This window comes from Vicugna pacos, chromosome 14, assembly GCF_048564905.1.
Source record: "Vicugna pacos chromosome 14, VicPac4, whole genome shotgun sequence".
Taxonomy (NCBI): Eukaryota; Metazoa; Chordata; class Mammalia; order Artiodactyla; family Camelidae; genus Vicugna; species Vicugna pacos.
This window is the reverse complement of record NC_133000.1, coordinates 64317207-64334421: the sequence shown is the minus strand read 5'-3', so window position 1 is coordinate 64334421 and position 17215 is coordinate 64317207. Positions and strand designations below refer to the sequence as shown.

General features: G+C 36.2%; 1 protein-coding gene across 1 annotated transcript in view; it reads right to left on the bottom strand.

Moving 5' to 3' along the window:
• Positions 1-15227, bottom strand: part of TM9SF2 (transmembrane 9 superfamily member 2) — a 52656-nt gene extending 37429 nt beyond the window's left edge. The window contains exons 1-2 of the mRNA XM_006208317.1: positions 14826-15227; positions 1109-1176 (exon numbers count right to left, since the gene is read on the bottom strand). Of these exons, the coding sequence (XP_006208379.1) occupies positions 1109-1176; positions 14826-14996 (239 nt within the window). The 5' untranslated portion in view covers positions 14997-15227. The remainder of the gene's footprint in view (positions 1-1108; positions 1177-14825) is intronic.
• Between the last annotated feature and the right edge of the window lie 1988 nt (positions 15228-17215).

The following is a 17215-nucleotide window of genomic DNA, read 5'->3' as shown; positions in this document are numbered from 1 at the left end:
AGTACTTAAGACCAGCACAGTGATGACTACAGATTAGTTAGATTCCTAATAGGAAGATGAATCGTGGGTGATAAAAAACGGGCTGAGAACTTCCTAAATGAAGACTCTCCAACTACTGGATGTAAGAGATCCATTTCCCAGAAATATCCACAAAGATTTAAGGAAAGATGTTTGTTTATTTAACAAAACAAAAACTAGAAAAAGCATTTAAGTGTCCAGTAGTTATATAAATTATGCTCCAACCATTCGTGAAAGTTGTATTCTCTTCTCACACATGTTTAGATACATGGATTCTCGTTGGATAGTCTAAAACTGTTTTTCTGTGTTTTTTTCCAAAGTAAACACGTATTTTCTTTCAAAATTCCTAGGTAACAGAGAAATTAAGACGCCAACTAAAATTTAGGAATTTTATTTTACACCCAATATGGTAGATAGAACTCAAATGAACAAAGGATATTATATATTTTTAGTAATATCAAAAAATGGAAATGATCAAACGTTCATAAATAGAGGATTAGTGCAACAAATCATACACAGACTCTATACAATCTCTACAAAGGAATAATAAACAGCTAGTAAAAAGACTGAGGTAGCTGTGTATTAACAGAGAAAGATATGCACATAGAGTCAGTGAGAAAAACAAGGTACAAATAAAATGTATAAACCTACTTTTATTTAAGACAAAATGTGTAAATGTGGTTATGTACATTAGCATACGCAGAGAAAAATGCAGGGGGTGCAAATAAAGCCATTACTTCTGGGACTGATAATGTGGGACATAAAAATTTTGTTTAAAACTGTATGGGCTTTTTAATAATCAAAAAAATTAAACAAAACGGCTATTTGTCCAGTCAGATAAAAAAGGAAATTCATTATTTTAGTTGATGCTTCTGTTTTATTGCAAAGTGACATAAAAAAAAAATCACATTTCACATTTTTAACCCTACCTTTTAAAGGGAAATAAATATCCCTTTAAAAATGTTTTCAGGCCCTCTACACTTCTTAAATGCACATGAATTTGTTCATAATTGTGGAGAAGATAAAGTTCTAAATGTACCAAATTCTGATGTCATTTAATTTTATATAAAAACCAAGCTGAAAAACTTACGCTGTATATTCATAAGGAAGAACAGATTCCACTGAGTCAAGCCTGTTCACAAATAGTTCAATTTCAGCCTGAAAATGAGGAAACACAGAATCAGAATATAAACAGCTGGAGACCAAAACTTAAGTCATGGCTTAGAGTTAAAAAGGAATTTGACATGTTTAAAATGAGAAATGTTATGATATCTAACTCACTTTAAAGAATTCCCTTATAAATCCATTCACCAAGTAGATTTATATTATCTAAATTACAATAAAATAATTTTCAGAGTTGCAAATGTCTCCAATATTATCTAAATCCTTGTTAAGTAAAAATTGTTTAAAAATTAGATAGGTTAAATAATTCATCACATCAATATACATGCTCTTTAAAAAAATCTGGTTTTCAAATGCAGTATTTCATTTTGTAGCACAAAAATAATTTTTATTTTTAAACACTTTTTTAAAACATTCTCACAGCATTCAAGAAATGCTGCCAGTGAAAAGAATAAGAGAAATGGAGGCATCCAAGAAATATTTTAAGAATGACTCTGATAGGAGTTTGATGGGTTTTATGTGAAGGTAAAGATGAAAGATGCCTTAAGTTTCTGATGTGGACAAGTAAAACAGACAGTGGAAGAGAATTAGGTTTTGGGGAAGAGATCATGAGTTCGTCTTCAGACATGTTTTGTCTGAAGTGACTTTGAGATATCTAAGTGTAGAAGGATAAACAATCATAGCACTCAGAAAGAAAAATCTGGAGATACAAATTTGAGACATATCTGCGATTAAAGTGAATATGAGACACCTCTAAACTTGGCCAAAAATTTGCAAAGGCTGTAACACCTGTGGATATTTGAAATGTGAAGTGGCTACAGCCTTCTGGAAAGCAATCCAACAGCATCTTCTTAAATTAAAAATACATATATTCTTCCACTCAGCAATCCTACTTGTGAGAACTTATCCCCTAGAAATACAATCAACTGTGCACAGGAGACCATGTACAAGAATGTATACTGCAGACTTGTTCATTTTAACAAGAAACTAGAAACATATTGCAGTATGCCTATTGACAGTAAATTAGCTATTAAAATAAACGCCATGGGACCATTAAAAAAAATGTTGCCAAGTAGGTAAGAAATTTCTAGATCATCTGTAATAGAAATACAATCTCATGCTCTTAAACAAACAGGAGATGGACAATGACAACATGGTTTAACTTTAGAGGACTGCTTTGATCAATCTGAGAATGCTGAACTACAAAGGTAGTGACAGTGAAGAAATTCACAAAGACCAAATCAAATTCAGCAATGGGGTACAAACGGAAAAACTGTATCAACTCTGTAGGAAATATGCATTAATTTAAAGCCACACCTTCCTATTGAAGCTCCCCAAATTTCTCCAAGGTATATCTGAAGTTCCAAATGGCCCACGTACCCACTTTCCCAATAGAGGCTTAATCCTATTCAAGACAGAAATCTTTAGTTGAAAAAGTCAGCAAGTAATTTGTGCTCTGAAGTGCTTTTGGTGCTAACCAGAAACAATTACACAGGAGCAGTTTACCTGGGCCAAGTATTTTCATAGGGTTAGATCACTACGGCTGCCTCTGGACGCTGATTGTGAGGCTACTTGGAATGACATAAAGCCACATTTTCCGTTTTGATCTCATTTACTAGAGCTGTCAGCAGTTCTTTATGCCTGGTTTACACCCTGAATGTGAGACCAGATATTTGATGTACAGGGGAAGGCATAGCTCAAGTAGTAGAGCACGTGCTTAGAACGCACAAGGTTCTGGGTTCAATCCCCAGTACCTCCTCTAAAAATAAATAAATGAATAAACCTAATTACCTCCCCTCCTCAGATATTTGATGTACAAAAACACTGTCACTGGAAAAACAGCAAAACCCAGCAGGCAAGAGTAGACTCTGGGGCCAGTCTGCCTGGGTTCAAATCCCATTTCTACCATTTATATACTTGGTCAAACTATTTAACATCTTGGCTCCCTTATGAGTGCTTCAGTCTTTTTATCTGCAAAATGGGAATAACAGTATTTATCTCACTGAAGTATGAGAATTAAATGAGTTAACATTTGTAAAGTACTTCAAACACTGCCTAGTACATGAAGTGCTATGTATTTGTTAATACATAAATAATACACAAATAAAGCCAAATAAAGTTAATGATATTAAGATTAGGGAATACCTAAACTACACAGCTCATCCACTAAAATGCTCATCTAATTTTCATGTTATACAAGGAAGACAGTAGTCTTTGCATATAGCACTGTAAACAGTATTATACAAAATCCCTAAGGGTGTACTCAAATAAAAACACAACTCAGTGGCGACACTGTCTCAAACACACACAAAAAATTTAACTGTGTCTCCTTGTATAAAATATCCAAGACCATATCATTGGTCATTTTAGCTAAAAAGATAATGAAACACGACATTTAAGCTTACAGAATGCTTGAGTAACTTAACAAAAATACGTATAACTGTTGTGAAGGCAAAATTCCCAGCTGATAGCCTACTCTGCCAAAATAATTCTCACTAATTATAAGGGGTCAACACTGCTACAAAGATACACCAGAATCCAAGCGTTCTATTTAATATAGCTTAATGAAGACTAAAAGTTCCTAAAAAGCTAATCCAGTTTACATTTTTAGATCACTTTCTAAGAAAAAGGTAGCTATTATACACATAGAAAGTTCTACACAATTCTCTGTGTTTTGCATTTCAAAATCCACAGAGCCACACTTTCAGCACATAAGTTAACTCTCTTGTGCTGCAATTAAACGTATTATTTACTCTCAATCTCATTCAGTACAAAGTGATTAAGAACACAGACTGAAGCTGGGCAGCATAGGTTTAAATCCTGGCTCTGACATTTACTAGTTGTGTGTTCTTGGGCAAGTTTCTTCACTTCCCTGTGCCTTGGTTTTCACATCTGTAGAATGGAAGTAAGAATAATAATCCCTGCTTTAGTCGTTTTTGAGAAGATTCAAGAACAGTGCCTGTCACAAAGTACTATGTAAGTATTTACTATTATGCAGCAGAGTCCAATAGAACTTTAAGCAATGATGAAAATACTCATTATCTGCACTGTCAAATACTGTAGCCACTAGCCATATGGGGCCATTGGTCACTTGAAATGTGGTCAGTGTGGCTTAGAAACTGAATTTAAATTTTTACTTAATTTTAATTACATTTAAGAAGTTACAGGAGGCTAATGGGACAGCACAGTAATGGAAAAGAGTAAAATGCTGCTTAGGACCATATAATTAATATTTTTACTCTAGTCTCTATAATCTTTACCTGGAAAAATAACTCTAATGTTAGTCTACCTCAAAGGTTGGCAAATTATTTTCTTCAAGGGTCAGAGAGTAAATATTTTAAGCTTTGTTGGACACATAGTCTCTGCAACTGCAGTGCAAAAGCAGCCACAGACATTATGAAAATGAAGGAGCCCAGCTGCAGTCCAATAAAACTTTATTTATGGGCACTGAAACTTGATCTTCATGTAATTTTCACTCACCACTAATATTATTCTTCTTTTGATTTTTTTCCCAATCACTCAAAAATGTGAACACAATTCTTAGATGGAGGACCCTACAAAAACAGGCAGCAAGCTGGACTGGACTCCTAGTTAGTTCATCCTTGGGCTCTGGTTTCTAGGTATTTTTCAATGTTCTTTAAATTCACATCTTAGGGAACCCAGAACATGGCAAAGAGTTCAGAGATCTGATGCCATGTAAAAAATTTGGGACAATGTTCAAGAGTATATAAATTTAGGGGAAAAGTTTCTTCCATTTCTATGCAATGGACGAGGCAAGAATTTTTGCTTAGCCTATGATGTTCTCTCTGAAGTTTCACGGTACATCTCTCGGCTGTAGGATTATAAGATTGAGGGAAAACCCTACTCTCATTTTCTGACTTCTCTCATCTCTCCTTTGAGTCTTAATATTTCAAAACGGAAAGGTCTTAATCTTTTGAATTGTCTATCTCCTTGATCATGCCAGCTGCTTTTCTGGGGACCTTGCCCTACTCTCATATCTTTCTAAAACGATATTATCATTGAAAATTACAGGCAGAATTTAAGACACAGACTTCAAAGTTTCATATATGTATAAAATGATAGTTACTTTTCATTAGCCTTTTTGGCAAAAAGCATATTCTTCAATGACCCTCTTCATCTCTTTCCAATGTTCTGTAACAGCTTAGAGCTCATCACCTCAAAAATATAACTGTTAATTGTTTTTCTTCAAATATACTTTCTTAATTTGTCCACGATCAAATTAATTTACTACTTTTTGTTCTCTTACATAACCTAAAGAGAGCTTCCGGAGTATATTCCCATTGGCTTCATATCATGTTACACATAAGAGCTTAATTAAAACTATCAGCGAATTAAAACATTTCACATTAATCCTCTTTGCTAAATTTAAGATCTAAATTAGTCTCAGGGACTTGTTCTGGAAGTCTGTCTCCACTTTTATTATTCCCCACGGTTTATTCCCTACTCAACTCCACCCTTAAGCTAACCCACACCACTTTAAATTCCAATTTAATCTTTTTAACAATCTTGTTGGGGGGAGGGTATAGCTCAATGGTAGAGCACATGTCTAGCACGCAGGCAGGTCCTGGGTTCAATCCCCAGTAACTCCATTAAAGATAAAAAACAAACAAACAAACAAAAAGTAATTACTTCCCCCACAAAATAAAAATAAGTAAATAAATAATTTTGAAAAAGAAAAAGGAAAAAAAATCTTGTCAAAACTTTAGAAATCAAATTCACTGGCTCCCTCTAAGTCCACTATAAGTCTCTGAATCAAACTCTAGAAGCCAGGAAAATTCCTCTACTAGACACCATGCTAGTCTTCTGTTTATATAATTTAATATCATTTAATTATATAAATAGTAGACTGATTATTACCACACTTACTCCATTTCAGTCTATAGCCCAAAACCCCAAACATCTTCCCTCCCTGTTTTCTTATTTCCAAAGTATTAGTTTTTATCCATCGTACACTTAAAGTATCATTTTGTCTACTATCAAATCCCCATTATATTCACCCTATCTGTCAACTTTTCCTGACCTAGCTTCAAATTCTATTCCTAATAACAAAAACATTAACAAGTATGTTTCAGCCTTGCTTTGTGATTTATAAGGATGTCTACAATTATCAACGGCTGTCCACAAAAATCTTCCAAAATAGTAAAATCCAAAAAAACAATTCTTCTCACAAATCTTTCACCTAAAAATAACTTTTAACACACAGTATATAAATAGGGAACATGACTTCAGTTTGGAGGCATTAGCATCAGACTGTTGGGTTCATTTCAAATCCTAGGTCTAGTGTTAATAAATATGTGCTCATGAGCAAGTAACTTTGAATGTGAAGAATGAATGATACAATAATAAAACAGAAAACAACAGAGAAGCTGGTCCACAGTTGGCACACAACAACTGTAAGTTAAATGTTTAACTATAAGCTAGATAAACAGTATTATTACCTATTATTTTACAGAAACTGGACATTCATGAATCTGAATATGCATTAAAGTATTAGGATAACCTTGAGGGTTTCTGTGGGAGGCCCACCCACATCCCTCCCATTAAAGGACACTAAGAACAGTAGCTTCAGATCTACTGTTTATGCCTATTCACTGATTACTCTCTTCCTGACTCTTAGATTAGGGAAGGGGAAGACAATAATTGTCAACACAATTCTTATAAGGTTAGTTAAGGATTACCTGTTCTACTTTAAGACAAAGAAGTAAGTTCAAAAACTGGACTGCTGACTCAAAAAAAGTGAGTAAACTCAACTGCTACTACCACTTTTAATTTCTGCTGCTCTCAGTCCTCCACTTTTCTTTCTTCTTGTCTCTTCTGACCCTTTTCCACACTTTTATAGGAAAGTTAGTCCATCATAGATATCACCACTAAATCATGGACCTTTTTCTGATGCTGGGTGAACTAATCAAAACACACCTTGAGTATTCAGCTCATCTTGGCTATTTTTGTGACAGTTTCATTCATTCTCTTTTTAAACTGTGAGAATTTGAAAATTTAAGATTTATTCCATTTAAAACATGCTAAAAAAAGTAAATTAAAATAATGACAGTTTTAACACAGAACAGAGCAATTTACAACATATTTGTAAATATGCTACATTTACAACACTATTTTAAATATTGATCCTAATAGTAAAACAAAGAAATTTCAGAAGTATTATAATATGCTCAACATTGCTAATTATTAATGAAATGCAAATGAAAATCACACAGGTCAGAATGACCATCATCAAAAAGTCTACAAATAATAAATGTTGGAGAGGGTGTGGAGAAAAGGGAACCCTCTTACACTGATAGTGGGAATATAAACTGGTGCAGCCACTATGGAGAACAGTACGGAAGTTCCTTAAAAAACTAAACAGAGTTACACCATATGATCCAGCAATCCCACTCCGGGGCATATATCCGGAAAAGATGAAAACTCTTAATTCAAAAAGATACATACATCTCAATGTTCATGGCAGCACTACTTACAATAGCCAAGACATGGAAGCAGCCTAAATGTCCATCAACAGGTGAATGGATAAAGAAGATGTAGTACATGTGCACACACGCATGCACACACGCATGCGCGCGCGCACACACACACGCACACACACGCACACACACACACGCACACACACACACAAAGTGGAATATTACTCAGTCATAAAAAAGAAACACTGCCATTTGCAGCAACATGGATGGACCTAGAGATTATCACACTAAGTGAAATTAGTCAGACAGAGAAAGAATATGAATATCATATGCTATCACTTATATGAGGAATCTAAAAAATGATGCAAATGAACTTATTTACAAAACAAACAGACTCACAGAAATAGAAAATAAAGCTATGGTTACCAAAGGGGAAGAGGGGGAGGGATAAATTAGTAGTCCAGGGTTAGCAGATACAAACTAATATACATAAAATAAATGATTAACAAGGTCCTACTGTATAGCACAGGGAACTATACTCAGTATCTTGTAATAAACTACACAGGAAAAGAATCTGAAAAAAAAACTATATATATAAAACACTTTGCTGTACACCAAAAGTAACACAACATTGTAAATCAATTATACTTCAATTTTTAAAAAGTATTGTAAGAATAATGAGATCATAATAGGGCAGATGTTAAAAACTGCAAGGACAAAGGAAATGAAACTGCTAATGAGCTAATGTGGTTTCATGAAGGACAAAAGAATATTACAAATATCACTATATATATCCCTAAAAATATATAAATATACACACAGATAAAACAAATAAAACAAATAGGGAAAAATGTAAACACTGTTGCCTCTATGGATCTAGGTGGATATCCAGGTGATCATTACACTATTCTTTCAACTTTTTTGTATTTTGAAAACTGTCACAATTAAAATATGGAAAAAGAAAAGACTTTAAAGTTCAGAGTAGACTTTAGTCATATTATGAAGTGATGAAAGCCAAATCAAAGCAATAAGAAATGAAAGTAATAGTAAAACTTAGCATGGAAAGATGTTTGGAGCAGGAGAGATGATTTCAAAAGAAGTAATAAATAGGGGGAAACAGTAGAATTTGTAATAAATGTGAAAACCGAAGAACATTCATAACAACAAATCCCCCAAAAACTATGAGAAATTCATTCAATCATCACATTTATTTAATGCCCACAATGCCCTGTACTACACACTGTGAATGCTATAATACAAAATACACGAATGCTTGCCTTTCAAAGAACTTATAATCCAGATGTGAACACAGGGTACACATTCAAGGAAGCAAAAGAAAAAAGTGACAAAGATATTTGTATGTTTTTAGGATAGCTACTGAAACTCTATGGGATTTAGTTTTTTTTTTTATTAAAATAGCAATGTGCTATAAGAGGGCAATATTTGATTAATTTTAAGATCATTTCCCACTCTAAATATCTTTATTTCCCATCCAAATGTTAATTAAGTGCATCTCCTTCCATAAATTTGCCTTAGAGACAGCCAACTCCAAAATAGCACTAACATGACTTGAAAGATCCTTAGAGGTTACTTTCTTCACATTCCCACTTTCAAACTGTCCCAAAATGAGTTATTACAAGTATGAAAAGTTGTGACAACATTAAGCATTTTAAGGAAGTTACAGATTAATCCCAAAGAAAGACTATAAATTCCAAAGGAAGACTTAAGACAAAGCGAGACTGATCCCACTCTAAGAAATTCCACTCTAAGAAATCTTTTACGGAAATGGTTTTATTTAATTTAGAGTTTAATCATCTCCCTTCTAAATCATTTTCCTCGGAAATGTACAATTTTATTTCTAGCCCCCATCTGCCCATTCTACATCTCATCCCAACTTTGGTCACAACCACACCCTACTTAATTGCTTCAAGGCATGCCATGTTTAGTATTGCATTTCCCCTCTATTTCCTTGTTCCTTTGTTTTGGTCCTTGCTTTTACAACTGCCATCACATATGTCCCTCCTAACACCTACAAATGTTTTTCAAGGTAGAAAGAAATTCCAGTGAAGTAATGTGACTTTGTATAATGATCAAAGCAAGTGACTAGTCACAAAAGGGTCTGAGATACCAAGGTACAGCCATACAAAAGGTGAACTATGGAAGTTTCAACTGCTTTAATATTGGAGAAGTCCATAGTGGGAAAAATTCTGAAGAAGGAAAACCTTTACTCAGATATAATTTAAAAATCCCAGTAGAAATGCTGGAACTCACAAATGGAAGTTCATGACATTTGAGTTATCTGACCATCAATGCCCAGAAGCTGATCTAGATACTAAGGTTCTTCCTCCACTCCCTCATCACAAAACAGAATTTCAACTTTAGACTGTATCAAAAAAAAAAGGGATAAATACGAAATCAGACTGCTTAAAAATTGATTACATAGTGAACAGTTTTTTGTTGCTAACTGCAATAATTGTGGAAGTCCAGGATTATAAGCAACCAGGGATCTCCAGGGTAGGGCAGGAGAAGAGGCAGAGAGTGCACAGCAGGGAAGATACAGCAGTATCCTAATGTGGTGAAGAGCCCAGACTTCAGACTTGGACACTCCTGAGCATCTTAGCTCTACTACTTACTAGGTGTGTACACTTGAGAGGGTACTGCATCTTATCAAGCTTCAGTTTTCCCTTCTAAAAATCACAGGATTGTTTTGAGGATTAACTAAGGTTAAGATATATCTGGCACACATAAAGTACACAAATTACAGCCTTTATCATTATTATTGGCAAAGGGCACTAAAAATGTTTGAAAGGTGAGAAGAAGAACAACAAAGAAAAAAATATTTCACAAATACCTTACAAACCCTTTCATAGATAATTTTCATGGCAACAGAGAATGACCTTGTAGAGCATGTTTAAAGTAGCTACAATTAACTACAATACTTACTAAAAGGACAGTGATGGAAAACTGCAGGGAAGAATAGGAAGTAGCGGTTTCTGGAACTGGGCTCTGAGGCTGACTGAGCTCAGACCAGTCTCTATAACTTAACGTGCACCTGTGTGGAGCACATGTCTGTGGTGTTGTTTCAGATGTTCAAATACACACTCTGGAAGGGATTCCCTTACAGCAGGACGGTATTTTATGTATATCGACCCTGACTGCTTTCCTGATCCTAGCTCCCAGATCCACTATAATGAACAATCACAGCTTAAAAATAATTTTTTTCAAAAATTTAATTTCTGAACAGAAACCTTCCAACTCAATTCCATGTACTTTTACAGAGGAACAAAGAACAATCCTTGGAATGTGAATACCACAAAGTCATTCTTTCCAAAGCCAGATTTCATATTTGAAACAGTATCAGTAACTCTCACACACTGATTAGTTTTCAGAAGCTAAAAATCAATCTCTTACTCCAGAAAAAAAATTTTTGAAAATATGAAACTAAGTTATCAATCAATTATGTTATTTTTCTTTAAATATTTCAAAATCTTCAAATTATTTCTATGGCCAAATTAAAACAGGTAGATATACATTCATTCCCGTGTTTGTTCGGAGCACATTTAGAAGTTTCTTAAATTTGACTTGATCATATATAGGCAACTGCTCCCAAAATAACAGACAGAATTTATTAAAAGCTTCTGAAGTAACTACCAAGAAAGTACATTAAAAAGTATGATTCTGATTTTTTTATTAAAAAAATTATTAAACTAACTCATTTAAACTTTTTTTAAACCACCAGGGGGTATCTTGGGTCACTTTTCCTTACTAGACAGGAAGAAAATCTTCATCTTTCATCTGAGAATGCGATCTATACATCCAACAGTAAAAAAAAAAGTGGCAGATGTTTTCTAGAGTTTAGTTGTTCATGGTGACAAGCCAATAATTGCTCAAAAGATAAATGCTGCAAGGGTGAACTGGTCACTAACTTCAGCTACTAGCCATCAGAATACCACTCAGCACACTTAAGACTCCATCTAAAGCTAAGTGAAATAGTCAAAAACTTGTACAGAGTAGATTAGAACTGTACTTTTATGCTGTGAAGATCTATTTACTTCCAATTAGGGCTCATTCTACTTATTGCAGTCAACATATTACAATTTATTATCCCCTGATTTTAAGAAAGTAAAATGGATTCTACAAAAAAAGGAGTATCGTAGTTCAATCCTTTAATACTGTGGTTTCAAAAACTAACAAAACAAGACAAGAGAAAAAAAATTAAAAGACAGAGAAACCTCAAAAGCAACAAAAGTAATGCAGTATCAAAAAATGTTTTTGCTACCATCATATAATTATTAAATTGATAAATAAAAACTATAAAATATTGTGAAGACACAGGGAATCATTTAGCTAATGGCACTGTAAATCAAACCTATCTTTCTTCAAAGAAACCTGGTGATATTAAACAGCTATAAATTGCTTCGTGCCTATAACTTAGTAATTTGTGAATATGCAAGTAATTCCTGCTAAATACATTTTTGCAAAGCTATTTATAATAGAGAAAAGTTGGGACCAATCTAAATGCCCTACAAGCAAGAAATAGTTAAGCAAACCATACTGAAGTAATAGAGATGAAATAATACATAGTCAATAAGAAAAAATGAAAACATGCACTATGTTGATATTCAAATGTATGCGTAATAATAGCAAGTTAAAAAAAAAGCCAAAGAACACAATCACACTATTTATAAAGGCCAATAAGATCATAAATCAGAAGTTAGTGGAATATGAATAGAACTTTATGTTCACTGGACTCCCGTTTCTATGCCAGTAAACTAAAAACAAAATAATTTTGGAGGAGAAAATGACCAAATCCTCATGGTTCTTTTGATTGCCTCTCAACATACATAGTGAGCTAAATGTAGGATCTGGACTTTACAGGACATATAAACACTATACTCCAGAAATTACACTTATGCTGAAGATAAACTTGTCTCATCTCTACACTTATGAGTATTTTATAATATCACAATAATGATATATGTTGAATTTTTCCTCTAAGAAATACAAAGTATCTTTCAAGAAGAATATATAATAAGTAAATATTATTATCTCTATTTTAGTGATGGAAACAGCTTCAATGACCTGCCTTATTCACCCAACTCCTGATTCCCAACCCTAACAGCATCTTCTAGAAATAATTATACCCATTTCACAGCTGCCATTTTTAACTTAAAAAATAAGTCCCTTCAACTTTTCTGACAGTGTACACAAGACTGTCCTCCTTAACAAATACACAATAGATGACAAAAAAATTATTGGTAATACCCTGACTGAAGCAACAAAAAATTAAACTGTTTACCGTTTTTCTCCTTTGAGAGGCAAAGAGAAGAAATATTAAAGAGTACTTTAAATTCCCTATACCAGTTAGCAAAATTCTAGGGAAAAACTGCTAAAGGTACATCTTTCTGCTGATCTAAGATTTGTTTCCACTGACCAAGATGTGAAAGCAGCTGGCAACAAAGATGAAACCCAAACATCCAGAAAAAATGATGTGTCTTGACTCAAAGTTTTAGTCCTGTATCTCTGAAAATTAGAAATCCAAAAGGACTCCCTGAAATTAATCAAAAGTTAACTAAAAAGTAGCTACGTAAAGAAAGACCTGTTGAAGAAACAAAAATTATCTAACTGGCAGACCTCCCATAAATTTCACTCTTACTCATGTCTGAAGTCCATCTCAGATATCACTTCCTCTATAAGTTTCCCTGAAAACTCCAACCTGCTAGGCATTTTCTGCAGACGTTTGTTTTAGAGCACTTTGGACATACATCTTTTATAACATACCTGATTTTGACAGTCTGTCATAAGCTTATGACCTTTACTTTGAGGTTCCTAGGAGACAGGGATACACTTTTTTGTCTCTAAGGCACCAGGAATACAATATATAATTGCTGTTAAATTTAAATTTAAAAACCAAATACTAAGTTTTAAAGGCTGGTTACTAAAACATTTAATGGAAAAACTAGTGTGCTTGCAAGACTAGCTCTCTTTTCCACTTGGAAGCACTATTTTCTTTCAGTCAGAACTCTCAAAGAGTGAAAGCTTTTTGCACTACAAGGTATGAGAGTTACAGTATTCAAGTGCTAACCATCGACTTGAGTAAACCTTAAAGATTCTTTGACGTTTTCAGAGAATCAAGTTTTTAAACAGAAACTGTAAAATGCCATGAAAAACTTAACAGCTTCTTTAGTGCCCTAAAATAAGCTCAAAATTCACAACTACAGTAAAGCTAGAAGTAATAAAATAAACACCAGCTTAAAAAAGTCAAACTTAGTAAATAAACCTATTTATAGATTGTAAAAGTTTGCTGAACGATTATTTGAATTGTTTAAATTATTAATGGTTTCAAAGAGATTCTCCCATCCCAAATGGTTAAGTTTTAACATCCTAATTGTGTATGTATATTGCCCTGCCGCATACTGAATAACCTAAAAGCAGGTTACTTATGTCTTTTACTAGTAGTTAAACTGAAAGTCTTGAGTTTAAGATCGTAAGAGATCAAAGTTTTCAAGAGTTGCCCTAGGAAGAAAACGCCAGTTTCCCCTGTCGTCTGCTCCTTTTAATTGTTTAAAACAATCTCAGAGAAACCTTAATAGTGGGATGTTATATTTCTTTTGCATATTAAAAAATAGAAAGTTTTTTTACACATAAAAGGTAGAAATTAACTGTCTCAACCATCACAGCTACTCTTTATTAACACAGTGTACGCGGTGTTGGGTGTTATCTTTCACAAATAAGAAAGCAACTACTAATCGTGAGATTAAAATGTCAAAGTCCTATAAAGAATAAGCTCTCATAACTAACCAGGACTTTTAGAAAAGTAGAATAAAACAGGAAGCAATGAAATTAAAAGTTACTGGAAGCCCTGGCCGTCCCCTTCCTTGGAGTGCGTGACACACGGCTGTGAGCGAACACTCACTCGTGGAACTCTCGCTGACCCTCACGCATCCTCCTCTAAGCAAGTGCTGTTCACATACAGTCCTTGTTTCTGAAAAACTAAACCCACCTGCTGGTGCTACCTGGCCCGCCAGAAGGGAGGCGAGCCTGTGGCCCGCCGAGTCCGCCAGAACCCACCCACTTCCTAAGGCCGTTCCGCAGCCTCCAACCCACAGCGAGCCAACCCCAAACGCTTCTGGGGACACCCGACCGCACCTACTGCTACGCCCCCTTCCCCTAGGGCCCCGGCTTCCCAGGCGAGGGGAGGCTTCTCCTTCGGACAGCGCACCCGGGGGTCCGCCAGGCCGCACCCACCTTGCACTCGTCGCTCTTTTTTCCCTCTTCGCAGAAGTTGACGGGCGCCAGGCCGGGCAGGTAGAAAGCGGCGCCCCGACGCGGGCCCGGGGCCGCCCCCAGCAGGAGCAGCGACAGCAGCAACAGCCGCGGCCACCGAGGTGGAGACGACGCCGGCACCCTGGCGCTCATGATGGCTGTTTCGGGGAAAGAGCAGCCGAGCCGCGGGGGGTGAAGAGGGAAGGAGGGAAGGGGAGGCTCGGAGACGACAACAAGGCCGCCGGAGCTGAGGAGGCCGGCCCTGCGACGGGTAGTTCCGGTTGCGCTAGGAGACACCGCGGGTTCCGCAACAGAAACCGAACCGGGCCTCGACGGAGCATGCGCAACGCCGCCCGCACATGCTCAGTGAGAGCGGCCGCAAGCGCCCCGCGAAATTTCCGGAAGGAAGAGGAGAGGAAATCCACTTTCCGGGTTTTCAGCGGGCCGGCTGGGGTGGTTACTGCGAGAGCGGTACCAGCGCTCACGTTATGTTGCAAATTCCGATCTAAGAGTCCCTCGCGGGGCGTCGTATAGCGTCTCACTTGCCCAGCGCCCCATGCTTGCGGCTTTGCCCCAATTTTCCGCAGTTTCCTCACCACACCCCACACAGCACACCAACCCCTACTACACATTTGGTGCTCCAAAAACGTACTTGCTGCTGGAAGCGGAGTTGGTGGAAGGAAGAAGTTCGGGAGACGATTGGGTGCAGGATAAGGAAACAAATGGGGAGGATCTAGCCATAAACTTTCACGTAGGCAGCTACTCAGAGGTGTTTGCACTGACAGGTTCCCAGCATTGGATGCGGCAGCTCACTCTTGGTAGGACCCAGATTGCGTGGAATAAACAAGACTTCTTTAGGGTGAGAGGAAATGAGGTGGCCGGGGGATGGGAGTAGGTGAATAAAAGGCAGTGTTGACATTTCTTTGCAAAGGAAGACTTGGGCACACCTGAGAGCCCAGTGAGAAAAGTATTTCCAGACAAATAGAAGTCTGGTATGACCATCCTTAAGCAAGTTTCTGTCATATTTCTTATTGAAGTGACGCAATGTCCCTGTTTGTATATGCACAGACGTATTTGTGTGTGTTTGTGGGGTACACTTTCTGAGGATTTTTCAAGAGAAACTTGCTTTTGGTGACTGAAAGAAAAAATGCACAACATAAAAGGTGAGAGTTAAGTCTTATTCGTGGACTTACTGAGAGTTATAGCCCAGGAGCCTGCCATTCAAGTAGCTCTAAGAAACTGCTCTGAAGAGGTAAGGGAAGAGCCAGGATATATATGAGGATTTTTTGTTGGAAGAAAATATGTAGTTGAACATCAGAAGATTACTGCTAATCACAAAGAACAGACATAGAAAGTTAAAATTTTTAGTGCTCTTGTATGTAGGAAAAGATGCAAAAATCTGGGTTCATTATTCCTTAGATATGCATCTCAACTCTCTAGAGCCAGTATACAAAGCACAGAATGTTCCTGTTTTTCTCCAGTCTGAATTTCCCACAGGGTGTACTGTCAGTGGGCGACTACAATAGCAAATGGCTTAGTCCTTGCAGAACTGGAATGATGGGCAACAGTCTGTTTACATTCCGCTGAGATTTAGCGAGGAATCATAATCTAGAAGCACCTCTAGCTCAGAATTCAAGAATGGGCAAGTTTGCAAAGTGGACAATTCAGAAAAGCATAGAGCCCCGTGCAATCCTACCTAAATTCTTGTGAGTATTTGCATGTTTTCCCCCTGGAAAGTTTATTACATTTATTAAATTTTCAAAGGAATCTATGACCCTGCAAAAAGGCTAAGGACCACTGTTCTATGCTATGGAGTAACCAGAACAATGAAAGATAGAATTCTTGCTCGCAAAGGTAGTTCTCACTAAGAATTCCAGCTTTGGAACACTACTTTCTAGTTATGTGGACCTTAAGCAAGTTAATTCATCAAGTCCCGGGCAGCAGAGATAACTGGGAAGTACAGAGAAAAGGATGTCCATTTTCTTAATGTTGTTGTGAAGATTAAGTGGGAAAAATATATGTGTGTGTATATATATATATATACACATATATGTGTATATATATGTGTATATGTATATATATATATATATACACACACATACATATATATATACAAGCACTGGGCACTTTGCTCTGTTTGCACAGAGGGATGGCACCCATTTTTCTAACAAAAGAGGGGGCCTGAGCCCTAGGAATATGTCTAGGGAAGTTCTCCCTGGTGCAAATCAATTAACATATTTGTTGAACGTATTTGGGCTAGGGAAAAGAACTGATAATACTCTATACTTGAAGTCATAGAGATTTCCAATATAGTAAGAGGAAGCAGATGTTCTGTCCATTTACAAAGGAAAGGGGAAGAAAATTAATCTTTC